The sequence below is a fragment of the Chondrus crispus genome, genomic scaffold (genome assembly GCF_000350225.1).
Source record: "Chondrus crispus Stackhouse genomic scaffold, scaffold_27, whole genome shotgun sequence".
In the NCBI taxonomy this organism is placed as follows: Eukaryota; Rhodophyta; class Florideophyceae; order Gigartinales; family Gigartinaceae; genus Chondrus; species Chondrus crispus.
Genome location: NW_005179169.1, coordinates 294,342 through 307,167, shown reverse-complemented (window position 1 = coordinate 307,167; position 12,826 = coordinate 294,342). Strand labels below are relative to the sequence as shown.

At 53.1% G+C, this 12,826-nt stretch overlaps 7 protein-coding genes; 4 read left to right on the top strand and 3 right to left on the bottom strand.

The window, feature by feature from the left end:
* Positions 1-675: 675 nt before the first annotated feature.
* CHC_T00005132001 (hypothetical protein) lies at positions 676-2,576 on the top strand. XM_005716936.1 is given in 2 exon segments: positions 676-2,322; positions 2,323-2,576. 1 exon segment carries the CDS (start codon positions 676-678, stop codon positions 2,320-2,322), a length of 1,647 nt encoding a protein of 548 aa, XP_005716993.1. The 3' UTR covers positions 2,323-2,576.
* A 1-nt stretch (position 2,577) lies between these two features.
* On the bottom strand, positions 2,578-3,477 carry CHC_T00005131001 (hypothetical protein). The gene has a single exon (XM_005716935.1). The coding sequence runs from the start codon at positions 3,475-3,477 to the stop codon at positions 2,578-2,580; it is 900 nt and encodes a 299-aa protein (XP_005716992.1).
* A 1,867-nt stretch (positions 3,478-5,344) lies between these two features.
* On the top strand, positions 5,345-5,602 carry CHC_T00005130001 (hypothetical protein). Its single transcript, XM_005716934.1, has one exon. It carries the CDS (start codon positions 5,345-5,347, stop codon positions 5,600-5,602), a length of 258 nt encoding a protein of 85 aa, XP_005716991.1.
* A 47-nt stretch (positions 5,603-5,649) lies between these two features.
* On the top strand, positions 5,650-6,216 carry CHC_T00005129001 (hypothetical protein). Its single transcript, XM_005716933.1, has one exon. The coding sequence runs from the start codon at positions 5,650-5,652 to the stop codon at positions 6,214-6,216; it is 567 nt and encodes a 188-aa protein (XP_005716990.1).
* Positions 6,217-6,224: 8 nt separating this feature from the next.
* Positions 6,225-7,337, bottom strand: CHC_T00005128001 (hypothetical protein). Its single transcript, XM_005716932.1, has one exon. The coding sequence runs from the start codon at positions 7,335-7,337 to the stop codon at positions 6,225-6,227; it is 1,113 nt and encodes a 370-aa protein (XP_005716989.1).
* Positions 7,338-7,738: 401 nt separating this feature from the next.
* CHC_T00005127001 (hypothetical protein) lies at positions 7,739-11,068 on the top strand. XM_005716931.1 is given in 5 exon segments: positions 7,739-7,808; positions 7,839-8,462; positions 8,568-9,880; positions 10,016-10,315; positions 10,316-11,068. 4 exon segments carry the CDS (start codon positions 7,739-7,741, stop codon positions 10,313-10,315), a joined length of 2,307 nt encoding a protein of 768 aa, XP_005716988.1. The 3' UTR covers positions 10,316-11,068.
* Positions 11,069-11,141: 73 nt separating this feature from the next.
* CHC_T00009281001 (UDPglucose pyrophosphorylase) lies at positions 11,142-12,653 on the bottom strand. Its single transcript, XM_005716930.1, has one exon. It carries the CDS (start codon positions 12,651-12,653, stop codon positions 11,142-11,144), a length of 1,512 nt encoding a protein of 503 aa, XP_005716987.1.
* Positions 12,654-12,826: the final 173 nt, after the last annotated feature.

Here is a 12,826-nt window from a genome sequence, read left to right as displayed (position 1 = left end):
GCATCTGCCAGCTGTTTCTCGGAAGGGAGTTTTATTCGAGCATAATTATTGACTCGAGCCCTCGGGGCAAAGCTGAACGAGCCTCAAGCACCGTAGCTTGGATGGATGGAAGAAAATCGGCATGCCTTCTCGAGACCCGCCCTACCAACGAATTTGGGCGTCAGAAACACAAAAAAGTGGTGCAGGAGGGCAGCAAAACGGGTCTTTGTAAGTGAGTGCGAGATGGGCGCTTGTATGATGGCCACCGGTGCGTGATGAGAATTACGTCAAGATAAAAGAGGGCGTGCTTTGAAAAATGGGCAGCAATGGGCGCAACAGTGAGAGGAATATACAAGTTAGTATTTGGGTACGAGCGTTGGCACATCCCCTGTTGACAGGGCCACTGTCCATTACGTGCTGCGAAGAGGGGGAGGGAAGATAAGGTCTTGAAAGGGAGGCGGGGGAAGTAGCGGCGGCGAGGGCGACGCCACCTGGGTAGGAGCGGGGCGAACGCGGGTGGGTCGGGCGATGACTTGGAGGCGATGCATCGGAGGTGATGGGATCTTGTTGATGTTGACATGACATCATCTGCAAGATCAACGCTTGTTGACAGGTGTCATCAGGGGCCACGGCGCGCCGTGGTGACGTGGAGCATGATCTCAATACTTAATTACATTATCCTTTTCGTAATTTGTCATGTGTAATTATATGGGGACCATACTATTTCATGACGTCCCAGCTCATTTCTCCTTCCAGCGCGGCGCATTGTCACAGCATCATTCTTTTCCCCCGCCATCGATCGCGAAGCTTCCTCCCGTCACCCCCCATCGCCCATCGACCAATCTTCCCCCTCCTAACCCTCCCCCGCCCACCGGCACGCCCCTCCGCACCATGAGCAGCGCCGAAGACGGTGTGTACACCGTCAAGGTCAAGTGGACCAAGCAGGTCTTCGACCCGGTGACCATCGACACCACGGAGCCGCCCGAGCTCTTCAAGTCGCAACTCTGGACGCTAACCGGCGTCCCTCCCGCGCGCCAAACCATCCTCGGTCTCAAGGGCGGCAAGCTGCGCGACGACTCCGACTGGGCGAAAGCCGGTCTGAAGAACGGCATGACGCTCATGCTCATGGGCACCCCAGACGCGTCGCTGCCGCCGCCGCCCACGAAGGCCGAGCTGAACAACGTGCGCGACGATCTCGACGCGGACGCCATGGCGCTGGAGCCTCCCCCGCCCGTCGGGCCACCGGGCCTGGCCAATCTGGGCAACACATGCTACATGAACTCCACCGTGCAGTGCCTCACGGCCGTCACCCCGCTCGTCGCCGCGCTGCGCAGGTTCCGCGCGCCCGCCACGGAGTCGGACCCCAGCGGGAAGCTTTCGGCTAGCTTGAGGGATGTCGTCGCTTCTCTGCAGGCCCGCGCGACGCAGGCGGTAAACCCGTACGTCTTCTTGTCGTCGCTTCGTCAGGTCGACCCACAGTTTGCGGAAACAGGACAGGATGGACGGTACGTGCAGCAGGACGCAGAGGAGTGTTGGAGTACCATTCTCACCAGGCTTGCTGCTAAGTTGTTGGTCGAGCCCGGCCGCCCGGAGATTGGTAACGTTGTCGATCGCATGTTTGCCATTCAGACGAAGGCCACGGATACGTGCGGGGAGGGGGAGGATGCTGAAGTTGTAGAGCGCAACGATACTGTCAGGATTCTCAAATGTCATATTTCGAGCACGGTCAACCATCTCGTTCAGGGCGTCAAGGAAGGATTGGAGGAGACCATTGAGAAGCACTCGGCCAGGCTGGATAAGACGGCGGAGTGGAAGAGGACTACTAGATTTGATAACATTCCCCCGTTTCTGATTGTGCAGTTTGTTAGGTTCTTTTGGAAGTCTGCCGAGAATGTCAAGGCCAAGATTCTAAGAAACGTTTCTTTTCCGACGCAGCTGGACGTGTTTGACTTTTGTACGGATGAGCTAAAGGAGAAGTTGACCGTAAAGAGAAATGAGGCTATGGCGGCCGCGAAGGAGGCTATCGCGAAGAAGGAACAAGACGCTGGAGCGAATTCATCTTCTGACGCCGGAGCAGCGAGCAGTGCAGCTGCGGAAGATGAGGACATCAAGGCAGAAATTGGAAACTACGAACTGAGCGCAGTTTTGACACATCGCGGGCGGGCAGCCGATGCTGGTCACTATGTCGCCTGGGTCAAGGAGGATGGCCCGAGCGGTATGTGGTACAAGTTTGATGATGACATTGTCACAAAGCATACCGAGGAAGAAGTGAAAAAACTGTCAGGGGGTGGCGATTGGCACATGGCCTACATTTGCCTGTATCGGGCAAAGAACACTTTCTAACCCTCGTTGGAGTTGGAGGGCTGCAAACAGATAAGCTTACCAGAAGCCGTCTGGCATTGCTTCAGTCTGCAGTTGCCCAAATCAACTGCGTATCTTTTTGGCTATTAACTCATTGACGCGGCGCAATTGACTAGCTGGGGATCTGTATGGCGGTACGCGTCTAAGGTTGTAGGTTGCCGTTGTAAAGTTAAGAGAACTCAGTATGTAAATGATATACAAAGGGGCACACGGGTGTGTCGGAAACCCTTGGTTGTCTCAGGTTTTGCTTGTTCTGCGAGCACGGTACGCTACGAAGCGGGTAACCGGGCGTCCGTCAGAGATTGTCTCTTCGCTCTCGCGCAGAACTTGGAAGCCTCTTTGCTCTGAGAAAACGTTCCTCAGTTCGCCTGGCGTCAACATCTGACTGTCCTTTTTCGGCCCTCCAAACTTTTCACATCCCTTTAAAAAGTGTTCATAAATGGCAAAGCCACCTTCCGCCACTGCCTCATGTAACAACTCCAACACCCCTCTCCTCAGAAACCGCACCACGAGAAGCAATTTAGATCTGTTTTTCCTAAGCCATTCCCTGTCCTCACTGAGATGAGCGCCAAGCGTGCGCACAACCGTGCACACACTACCCCCTTCCTTAGCCTCGCGGTTTCCAAACCGCTCAGCCATTGCCAGCAACGCCCGGTCACGGTCAACGGCAGTGACTCTGAACCCTGCCGCCGCCAAATACGCGCTATCACGACCGGAGCCGGACCCCACGTCCAGGGCAGTCCGCACGTCTCCGATACTTGCGAGCACGCGCGGAAGCTCTTCCACAAGCACTGGGGCCGGCGACCACAATGCGCGACTCTTTCTTCCAGTTGCAGACGGTAGGGTGCGGAGGAGAGACTCTTCGAGCGAAACAGGGCACTGATGGCCGCGCGCCTCGAGCCCCGCCGCCGCTTGACAGGCCTGCTCTGGTGACGAGGCCAGCACTCCTATTCGCTCCTTTTTCGAGGGCGGCGGTAGCTCGTTCAGACGCGAGAGAAGACCATCCGGCCCGTCGACGCCGTCAAAGTGCGTGGCGTTCACGACGTGCCAAGCGGAGAAGGCGTCTGCCGGGCGGAGGTCAAGAAGAGGGAGAGCGTTGCAGTTTGAGGCGTCACGGAACTCGGACACCCATTCCATGGATGTGGCTTAGGACAGGCTTTCCCTGGATCTGCCTGGTTGTATAGTGATCGGAGAACAGCGAATACTCTGCAGTTAGCGCGTTGGAAATTGCTGGGGTGTGTGGGGTTGGGGATGATGGAAGAAAGTGGAGCCGTAGTTGCCTGCAAATGGAAATTTGGGCAGATACAGTGCGTTCCATAATTATAGCTGTTTCGACAATAATGTAACAGTATGGAGAAGTTAGAAAAGAATCATCCTGGACTTAGGGACGGGCCGTTCCTAACTCGCAGTCCATCACAAATTTTTCAGCATCCTCTTCATTGAGCTAGTCCGAATTTTTCATATCGGTTTGTTTCGTAAGTATAGCCTTCACACACTCTTTGCTTGAAGAAAATAAAATATCCCTGTATACAGAAACCAGCAAAACATGGTGTTGATATTTATCTTCAACACGCCAAAACCCGAAAACCATTCACCAACTACATCAAACAAACAAACTCAACCAAAAATGTCTAGAGGCACCAGGCTATCCTTTGTGGAGCACGGAAAATTTCTATCTTTTAAAGAAGAAGAAGTGATTCCGATAAATTGATCCGGTAAAGTTGTCGCAAACTTTGAAGGGACCCTGCATCTTGTGGGAGTAAGAAGAGTTGTGATATGCCAAGCAAGTTGTCGCCAAGGGACAGAGGGGGATTAAAATGAAATTGGTAAAAAGCCCCAGAGTTGTCCGTCGGTGATAAGTAACCTCGACCTACAGGTTTCTCGCCAAATTATATGGCGCAAAGTAAAGAAACAAGGGACTTGAAGAGCGGGCCCCGGTCCCCCTTACCACTGACACGCATATAAGTGCTCGTGTTAATTGGGCGGCCAATCATGCTCCATGGAGTGAAGAATCTACACTATTTTCGATCTCGGATGAGCACAACTAAAAAGGCTATCACCATTTCCGCCTACACCCCTCAGTCCGCAACTGAGAGACCTAACAAGGAAGTTGCTGTTATTGCGAATGCGTTTCATCTTCGCTCAAGTGTTTTGGGAGAAGAGCATCACAGGATTGTTATGTCAAAGCTAAATCGAACCACGTGGCCAACATATTCTTCATTGTACCCACAATCGGTGGCCTCATTATTCGCACCCTCACCATTGCGCCGACAAACCCTCGTCGCGTTCTCCACATCCTTCCTTCCCCGCCGCTCCCCCCTCTCGCGCCCTTCCCGCTCGCGGTGCCCCGCGACCCCTCCCCAGATGTCGGCACCCTCGCGCAACCGCCCCTCGCAAGTCGTGCTGGCCGCCGACATGACGAAATGGGCTGCGTGCGTGGCGGTCGGCGCCGCGCTTTTGTACCGCCGCGACGCGCTAGTGGTGCTCTTTTGCACGGGCGCCGGCCTGAACTCGGCGGTCGCCAAGCTGCTCAAGCAGCTCATCCGCCAGCCGCGGCCGACGGACAGCAAGGCCGACCCGGGCATGCCCTCGTCGCACGCTACGTCACTGTCGTTTCTTTCTCTCGCGCTGCTGGCGTGCGTCCTCAAAGACCCCCTTCTCGCCGCAGCGCCCCGCGCGGTCTACGTCGGCGGCGGCGCGCTCGTCGTCGCGCTCGCCTTGGTCGCTACGTCGTGGAGGGTCAAGGCGGGGTACCACACCGTCGGCCAGGTCGTCGCCGGGTGGGTGCTCGGCGCAGTGAATGCCGTTGTGTGGGTGAAAATGTTTCTGCCGTGGGCGACGCCGTTTGTTGATGCCGTGCTCCGGGACTCGCGTGTCGGCCTCCCGCTCATTGCCGCCATTGTAGTGGTAAGTTAAGGCGCTGGAGCGCTTCTTGAGAATGTTATTGCGCAGCCGGGTCGCTTCATTTGTCTAACCCTCGGTGTCCTCGCATGTTGTTCCTGCTATGGTGACGTCGACGTTTTTTTCATTGGCAAATTTTTGGCGTACAGATTGGCTCGGTCGTGTTTCTGGGCCCAGACATCAAAAACCTTTTGAAGGCCGCACAGGGTCGCTAAACTTTAGCGATACGACGTGCTTTGCCCAGCGCTTTTCTTGGCTAAGGCAAACGCAAGCTGCAACTGCCTTTCCTTCTTTTCAACCATTAGACGCGAGTCTCTTCTCTCCCCAGATTTCTGTTGACAGGGGCAGATCCCGCCGATAACACATCCAATTCGCCCGGCTGCTGTGTGCGAAGCCCTACAACCGAACATGCCTCAGGAAAAGCGTTTGACACCCGAGTTGGCGCCCGGAGAGCTCGGCTCTGCCGAGCAGTTCGCCAAATTCCTCACACCTTACAAGGCTGTTATTACGCCCCTCCCGTTTCTTTGCTTTGTCCTCGAATCTCTCGTGGCTGCAGGTTGCTTTTACTTTCACCGTGACACAGATGCAATGCTAAAATTCATGTTTGGCCAACTTCTCGCCATTAATACAACCATGGCTGGCTTGCTGCATTTCTTTCCTCCTATGTACCAATTCTACACCTCGATGATTTTCCTCCCACTGAAGGATTTCTGGCTCTACTCCACAGGAGCCGCCCTCATTGCAGGCGGTGTTGGCATCACGTTTACCAAAACTCAAGTCTACGCAGCTTGGTGCCTTGTCGCCATCCTCATTCTCATGTTCCCTGGAAATGTTGCTTGCGTTTTCATGGAACACCCCAGAAAGATCGTGTCTGGAGGCTCAAAGACTGCTGCTATCGCCCGTCTACCGTTTCAAATCCCATTCGTTCTCTGGGCATTTTGGTTCACCTCGCCACCATTACCAATGCCAATGTAGGCTCGGACTCACTCGTGTTTTTTGATAATATCCGCAAATACATCTGGATCGATGTTGCTTCCACATGCTACCACCACAGCGGTCTCCACATTTTTTCCCTGCCGCCATCGCTCATCAACTTGGAAGCCGGCGATAGCAACTGCTGCTGCGCCTTCGACGACTTTGCGATGGTTTGTAAAAGCACCAGCAATAGCTTTCTCGATATCCGCCTCGCTGATCAGAGCCCATGCGTCCACAAGCCCGCAGCAGTATTCCAACGTAATTGACCCGGGTTCAATGTCTCCTGCACTTCCATCGGAAAGTGTTGGCAGGCATTTGCTTGGTATCACTTGCTGGGCTGCAGCGCAGTCGTACATCACCGGTGAGTTTTGCGGCAAGCACCCGACAACCCGCCAGACCCCTGGTTCACGAAGCTTGAGGCAAGCTGCCACCCCAGAAATTAAACCTCCGCCCCCGACGGTTACATAGCAACACTTGCGATGGAATGAATTCCCAAATGGCACGCCTAGTTTCGAAAGTGTTTCAAGGATTTCCACCCCGACGGTCCCTTGTCCCGCAATCACACATTCGTCATTATAAGGAGAGATGTAAACTAACGAGTGTTCCACTGCATACTGTGAAGCCTTCCTTTCAGCGTCTAAACAGTCTTTTCCGGCAAACTGAATGACTGCTTTTGTGTTCTTCACGCTTGCTCGAAGAGCTTTGACTTTCCCTGACGTGGTATTTTCCGGGAGGAACACGATGCCCGCTACATCGCTTAGCGTCACGGCATGAACGACAGCGAGTGCGTGATTTCCAGTGGAAGCTGTTACAACTCCTTTCGCTCCTTCACAAATGGCGACATGAGTTCGATATAAGGCCCCTCTCACTTTGAAAGAGTTGGTGACCTGCTCTGTTTCGAGCTTGATAAAGACGTGGAGCTTATCTTTTGACAGCCATCGTGAGAAAAGGAGAGGGGTCCATAGCACAGAGTCCGGAAGCCGAGATCGATACTCTTCAAAGAAGTCATGTGCGTTTGTGATCTTATCATTAAGCCGGTTTTCATTGTCTATTTGGCAAAGGAGAACGGACCGCTTTAGGTGCGGTTCTGGTAAATGGTGAACTTGTGAGGGAACTTCCATTCCGTCCCTTTTCGAAAGCGGATCTTAGGGCCTGGCGTGATCCGGATTGCTATTATGCCCAATATTGACAACTCGTCTACGTATGTACCGTACTGATCAAGCATGACCACATTGTAGCCTGCCATGCAAAAAAAAAAAATCCAATTTTCTGCTCCATCGCACATATTGCGAAGAATCAACCTTGTACTGTGCGGATGCTGCTCCGCCCCGAAGGCTCGCAGTTGATGCGATTCAAACTATTTCCTCAGGTCAAAAACGCCTCTAGCTCGGGAAGTACCCCTGCACTCCATGTCAAGGGGTTCTTTTTCGCACAATTTCGGGAACAAGGTGACCTTCGAGATACAATAGCGCAACTTCGCAAGTCTTGATTACTCCGCAATGACACCTTAGAAGTCGCAGAGATGGTGTTGGTGGACATTGATGGGCTGCAAGTGGTGTTTCCCTATGAGACGCTTTATCCAGAGCAGCTCAGTTACATGAGGGAGCTGAAGAAGGCGTTAGAATCAGGGGGTCATGCGTTGTTGGAAATGCCCAGTGGAACTGGAAAGACTATTACTCTCTTATCGCTAATTACGGCATATCTGTCGAGCCGTGGGTCAGATAGAAGCGTTCGAAAATTTGTCTACTGCACACGAACGGTTGAAGAAATGCATAAAGTAATGGAAGAGATGAAGATATTAGTGGCTAGCCGGGAGAAGGAGCTAAAAGTACAAAACGATCTCGTGACTGTTGGTCTTGCGTCAAGAAAGCACCTGTGCATCCACGAAACAGTCAGCCAAATGGAAGGGTCTGCAGTCGACAGTGGCTGCAGAGCGTTAACTGCTTCGTGGGTACGTGAACAGATTCAGGAAAGACAGGAGGATGTCGAGGCGGCTCTGCCGCCACATTGTAAGTACTTTGAGAATTACGACAGAGAAGGGGTAGATGCGATTCTCTTACCTGGCGTTTACAATCTCTCAGACCTTCGGGCCTACGGCAGACGTCGCCAGTGGTGCCCGTACTTTCTTGCACGACACTCAATCACGGTAGCAAATATCTTGGTTTATTCATATCATTATCTCCTTGACCCAAAGGTTGCTGGTGTTGTATCAGCTGAGTTACCTCCTGAAAGCATTATCGTATTTGGTAAGGTGGTTGTTTTCATGTTCAGGAAGCTGTGTGTTTTGTACTGCTGCTCTAACAAATCATGATTGACTCACAATTCTTTCTTTTTGTAATGATCTCTCGAAGATGAAGCCCATAACATCGATAACGTTTGCATTGAGGCATTGAGTGTAGATCTAGAAGAGCCGACCCTTCGAGCGGCATCCCAAAATGTGACCCAACTGAGGTCTGCAATATCTGGGGCGAAGCAAGCTGCAAGAGAAAGGTTGAGGCAAGAATACACTCGGATACTCTCCGGGTTGCCACTTGCCCAATCTAACGCGCAACATGCTCGAGGAAACGCCTCTGAAGGGCACTTATTCGTCGGTGGGGAAGAAATAGCGCTCGCGCCAGTTTTACCGAATGACGTGCTGCGGGAAGCCGTGCCTGAATCTATCAGAAAGGCAGAGGCATTTATAGAGTTTCTCACCAAGCTGGTTTCTTTTCTTCAAAGGCGAGCGGCAACAGAGACTGTATCTCAGGAGAAGCCGACACCTTTTCTCGTTGAAGCTGCGAATGCTTGCTCCGTCGTTGATAAAAGGGTATTTCAAGGCACATACGACCGCTTGATATCGCTTCTTCTCACTGTGCAGGTTTCAAGTTGGTCTGATTTCAGACCGTTGTCGAGGGTTGGAGACTTCATCACCATACTGTCTACTTACGAGAGGGAGGGAATGGCTGTGATCACGGAGCCCTTCAATGACTTCACTGGGGAATATGAGCCCGTTTTGCGTCTAGCATGCCTAGATGCGTCATTGGCGATACGGTGGATTGTAGAGAGGTTTCGAACGGTTGTAATCACGTCTGGGACGCTCAGTCCTCTCGACACATACCCGAAGATGCTCAATTTTCCAGTTGTCGTATCTTCGAGTTTTAACATGTCCATGGATCGGAGATGTGTTTGCCCTTTAGTTATGACGAGGGGTTCGGATCAAATGGCTTTGAGCTCGAAATATAATGACCGGCAAACGTCTGACGTTCCGCGAAATTATGGACATGCACTGGTGTCCCTTGCGGGGTGTACTCCGGACGGGATTGTGGTGTTTTTCGTGAGTTATGTTTTTATGCAACAAGTGGTCAAGGTGTGGACGGAAGAGAGTAACATATTGAATGATTTACGAAAACTCAAGCTCGTGTTTGTCGAAACTCAAGATCCAATCGAAGCATCGCTCGCAATCAAAAATTATCGAGCTGCTTGCGACAGTGGCCGGGGGGCAATCCTCCTCAGTGTAGCGAGGGGTCGTGCAGCTGAAGGAATCGACTTTGACGGGCAATATGGACGAGCCGTGATATTGTTTGGAGTTCCTTTCCAATACACGGAATCCCGCGTCCTCAAGGCCCGTTTGCAGTTTCTGGCGGAATATCTCCAGATTCAAGAGGATGATTTTCTTGTCTTCGATGTAAGTTTTTTTTTTTTTTTTTCTAGGCTTGGCCTCATTTATTGGTGGGCACCGTACTAACGAAGGAATGCTTTGGACGTGAATGTTTTGGACGTGATTGCATGAAAATGATCTGGTCCGTTGCTCCACTCGAAGGCCATGCGACAAGCGGCGCAATGCGCGGGCCGTGTAATCCGCAACAAGAACGACTACGGAATTGTAATCTTCGCGGACAGGCGGTTCTCGCGGGCCAAGCTGCGGAGCAAATTGCCCAAATGGCTCGCACAGTTTTTGACGACCGAGACGCTCGATCTAGATATCGGATCGACGATGGCAGAGGCGCGTGCTTTCTTGCTCGATATGGCGCAGCCGACTCCGGCAAAAGAACGGGTTGAACCCCCTGCGCTGCCAGAGCTCGAGCCCATTGGAAGGCCAGGCCACGGAGCAGCGACGTGAACTCTGCTCTGCTCGCCTCGCGCGCGCCTCGCAGTTGTGACAAGTAACCAACGTGCCTCGCGTCACCCAAGGTCGAAAGGAAGAGACTCGGTCTTTCAGGGGTCTTTCAGAGAAGTGCCACCCTGACGTGAATGGAATTGCAGCGACAAGATGTTACGTGCGCACGTGATCAGAGATATTGGCAGTACTGTACTGTACAGGTACAGGTACCGTTGAAGGGTACTGTAACCGCCAAGCACATGGGTGTGACAAATGACAAGGGAACAAGTGAATTTGAGTTTGTGCGTGATTTTCTTTAATGCAGATTTCCCCGCGTCTGCGCAGGACTCCTCCGTGGCAACATGTCGTTCGATTGTCATGTCAACTTGTGCCTTGTCTACAATACGGTATGCAGACAAGAGATCTCTCTCCAAGTAGCGCCGTAATCAGCTGTGCGTGCCGCTAATTCACTGGGCACCAGCGGTCCGACTGCGCCTGTCGGAAGCGGTCAGTCGAGACAGACGTTATGCTACGTTGCAACGAGACAATCGGCAAACGCAGTCCCGGCAAACGCAGTCCCGGCACACGCAGTCCAGGCAGACGCAGTCCAGGAAACGACAGACGCGGCGCAGAGCCCGACCGATTCGAGCGAGGTTGGCACAAAAACTACCCCTCCCCGCTCCGACGGCCCGTGGCAAAACGCAGACTTGGACAACATCGTAGCACAGAGATGGAGAAAAATAAAGAAAATAAATGATTCACTCAAGATGCTGAGGAAAAAACGCAAACGTGCCGGTCGCATCCTTTGCTTACACGCATCTATCAGCGAGCCCTATAGCAAAGAGGCCTAATGGGGAATGACATGAAGCGAGCCTACGACAACCTTATTTTCGATGACCGACCCTGCCGGGATCATGATCTTGTTGCCTGGGTTGGCAACAACAATGACGGTGCCCTTGAGCGTAGTATTCGCGCCAAACGATACGTCGCCGGAGACAGTGAGATGGTCAAGCTCCAACACATCGGGGATGCTGCCGAACCGTTCAAGATATTGAGCAACCTTCTTGAACTCAGTTCCTAGCTTGATGACAGGGGTGGTACCAAACTGGCGGGCGGGGTTCATGACGAGAGAACCGGATTTGAGGTTGTACATGTTGCTCTGGATGAGCAGGAGATCCGAGGTGGCCTTGACCGGAAGAAAGCGGCTACGCGGGACGTTGACACCACAGGCATTGTTAAAGTAGGTGATGGCGGCACCGATGGCGGTCTCCAGCTGGATGACCTTTTGGCCTGCGACCTCCTTGTTGTTGACGATAATGTCCAGCTTCATCTCGTTGGCCTGCATGATACGCTTGACGGCACGAAGCGAGACCCAGATGTTGTTGGTATTGAAGACCTTAAACTTGGACACCGACTTGAACTCTTCAATGTACTGCGGCGGGACCTGGGCGACTTCGAGCAGCGAGACCTTGCCATCGTACGAGATGATGGTACCTCCCTTGATATCAGAGCGGGTCTTATCCGTGAGCTCCATGCAGTACTCGACGTCGCGATCGACAATGTTCTTGAGGATGTTGAGATCGACGGTGGCGCCCAGGTTGTCGACATTGGAGACGAAGAGATACTCCTTGCCCTGTGCGAGCAGGGACTCGACGAGGTCTGAATTGTAAAGGGCCTCGAAGAAATCGCCGTGGCCGGGGGGATACCAGTCCTGATGGGCGTAGCCTTCGTGGGTGACGGGCATGGGTTCGAGCGACTCCTTGATGATGCGCGGGTAGCGCGACTGCTGGAAGGTGGTGATGGTGACGTGGGTGTCCTGATACTTTTGGATGATCTTTGCGGTTTCGGCGTCGGTGTTGAACGAGTTCATGAGCAGGAGCTGGACGTTGGCGCCGGGATAGGTGATGTTCAAATGCTCGATCTGTTGGACGATGAGATCGAGGAAGGTGGTGTCGCCGCGGACCTCGATGACGCTCTTGGGGCCCTTGCAGCCCATGGAGGTACCCAGGCCGCCGTTGAGCTTGAGGACGGCGAGCTTGCTGAGCAAGGCAGCCTCCTCCGACTTTTCCGGCTTTGGGAGCGAGTCGTAGCGCTGGAGCATGTTGTCCGAAGGCTGCTGGATGAGGTCCCACTCAATCTGCTGCTTCTTGGAACGGCCGACCATGTAGCGATTGTAGAGCTGCAGAAAGCCCTTCATCTCCTTGTCGTTCATCTGCTCATTGCGATCCTCGACGGCGAGGTTCATCTTGCGGAGCTTGGTCTCGACGACTTCGACGGCCGACTTGTCCATAATGCCCTTGAAGTCCTGCAAGCTCCTCGACGCAGCACCTGCGCCGTTCGGGGCGGCAGCCTTCATCATGTTTAATGCAACGGGGGGGGGGGGGGGGGGGGGGGGGGGGGCTTTTTTTTTTTTTCGCATGAATGGATGGAAGAGGAATTTTGGCCTGAGGCGGACTATGTAGTGGAAAGCAATGTTTGAGATGTGGAGAGTCAAGCTGAGTGTTCTAAGCCACACAATGAATACCACTACAC

Bases quoted from the DNA above. Each gene is read 5' to 3' on its own strand.
- CHC_T00005132001 (XM_005716936.1), top strand. From the start codon at position 676: ATGTGTAATTATATGGGGACCATACTATTTCATGACGTCCCAGCTCAT.
- CHC_T00005131001 (XM_005716935.1), bottom strand. From the start codon at position 3,477: ATGGAATGGGTGTCCGAGTTCCGTGACGCCTCAAACTGCAACGCTCTC.
- CHC_T00005130001 (XM_005716934.1), top strand. From the start codon at position 5,345: ATGGTGACGTCGACGTTTTTTTCATTGGCAAATTTTTGGCGTACAGAT.
- CHC_T00005129001 (XM_005716933.1), top strand. From the start codon at position 5,650: ATGCCTCAGGAAAAGCGTTTGACACCCGAGTTGGCGCCCGGAGAGCTC.
- CHC_T00005128001 (XM_005716932.1), bottom strand. From the start codon at position 7,337: ATGGAAGTTCCCTCACAAGTTCACCATTTACCAGAACCGCACCTAAAG.
- CHC_T00005127001 (XM_005716931.1), top strand. From the start codon at position 7,739: ATGGTGTTGGTGGACATTGATGGGCTGCAAGTGGTGTTTCCCTATGAG. The intron at 8,463-8,567 runs GTAAGGTGGTTG...GATCTCTCGAAG, and splicing joins TGAAAGCATTATCGTATTTG to ATGAAGCCCATAACATCGAT. The intron at 9,881-10,015 runs GTAAGTTTTTTT...CTCCACTCGAAG, and splicing joins ATGATTTTCTTGTCTTCGAT to GCCATGCGACAAGCGGCGCA.
- CHC_T00009281001 (XM_005716930.1), bottom strand. From the start codon at position 12,653: ATGATGAAGGCTGCCGCCCCGAACGGCGCAGGTGCTGCGTCGAGGAGC.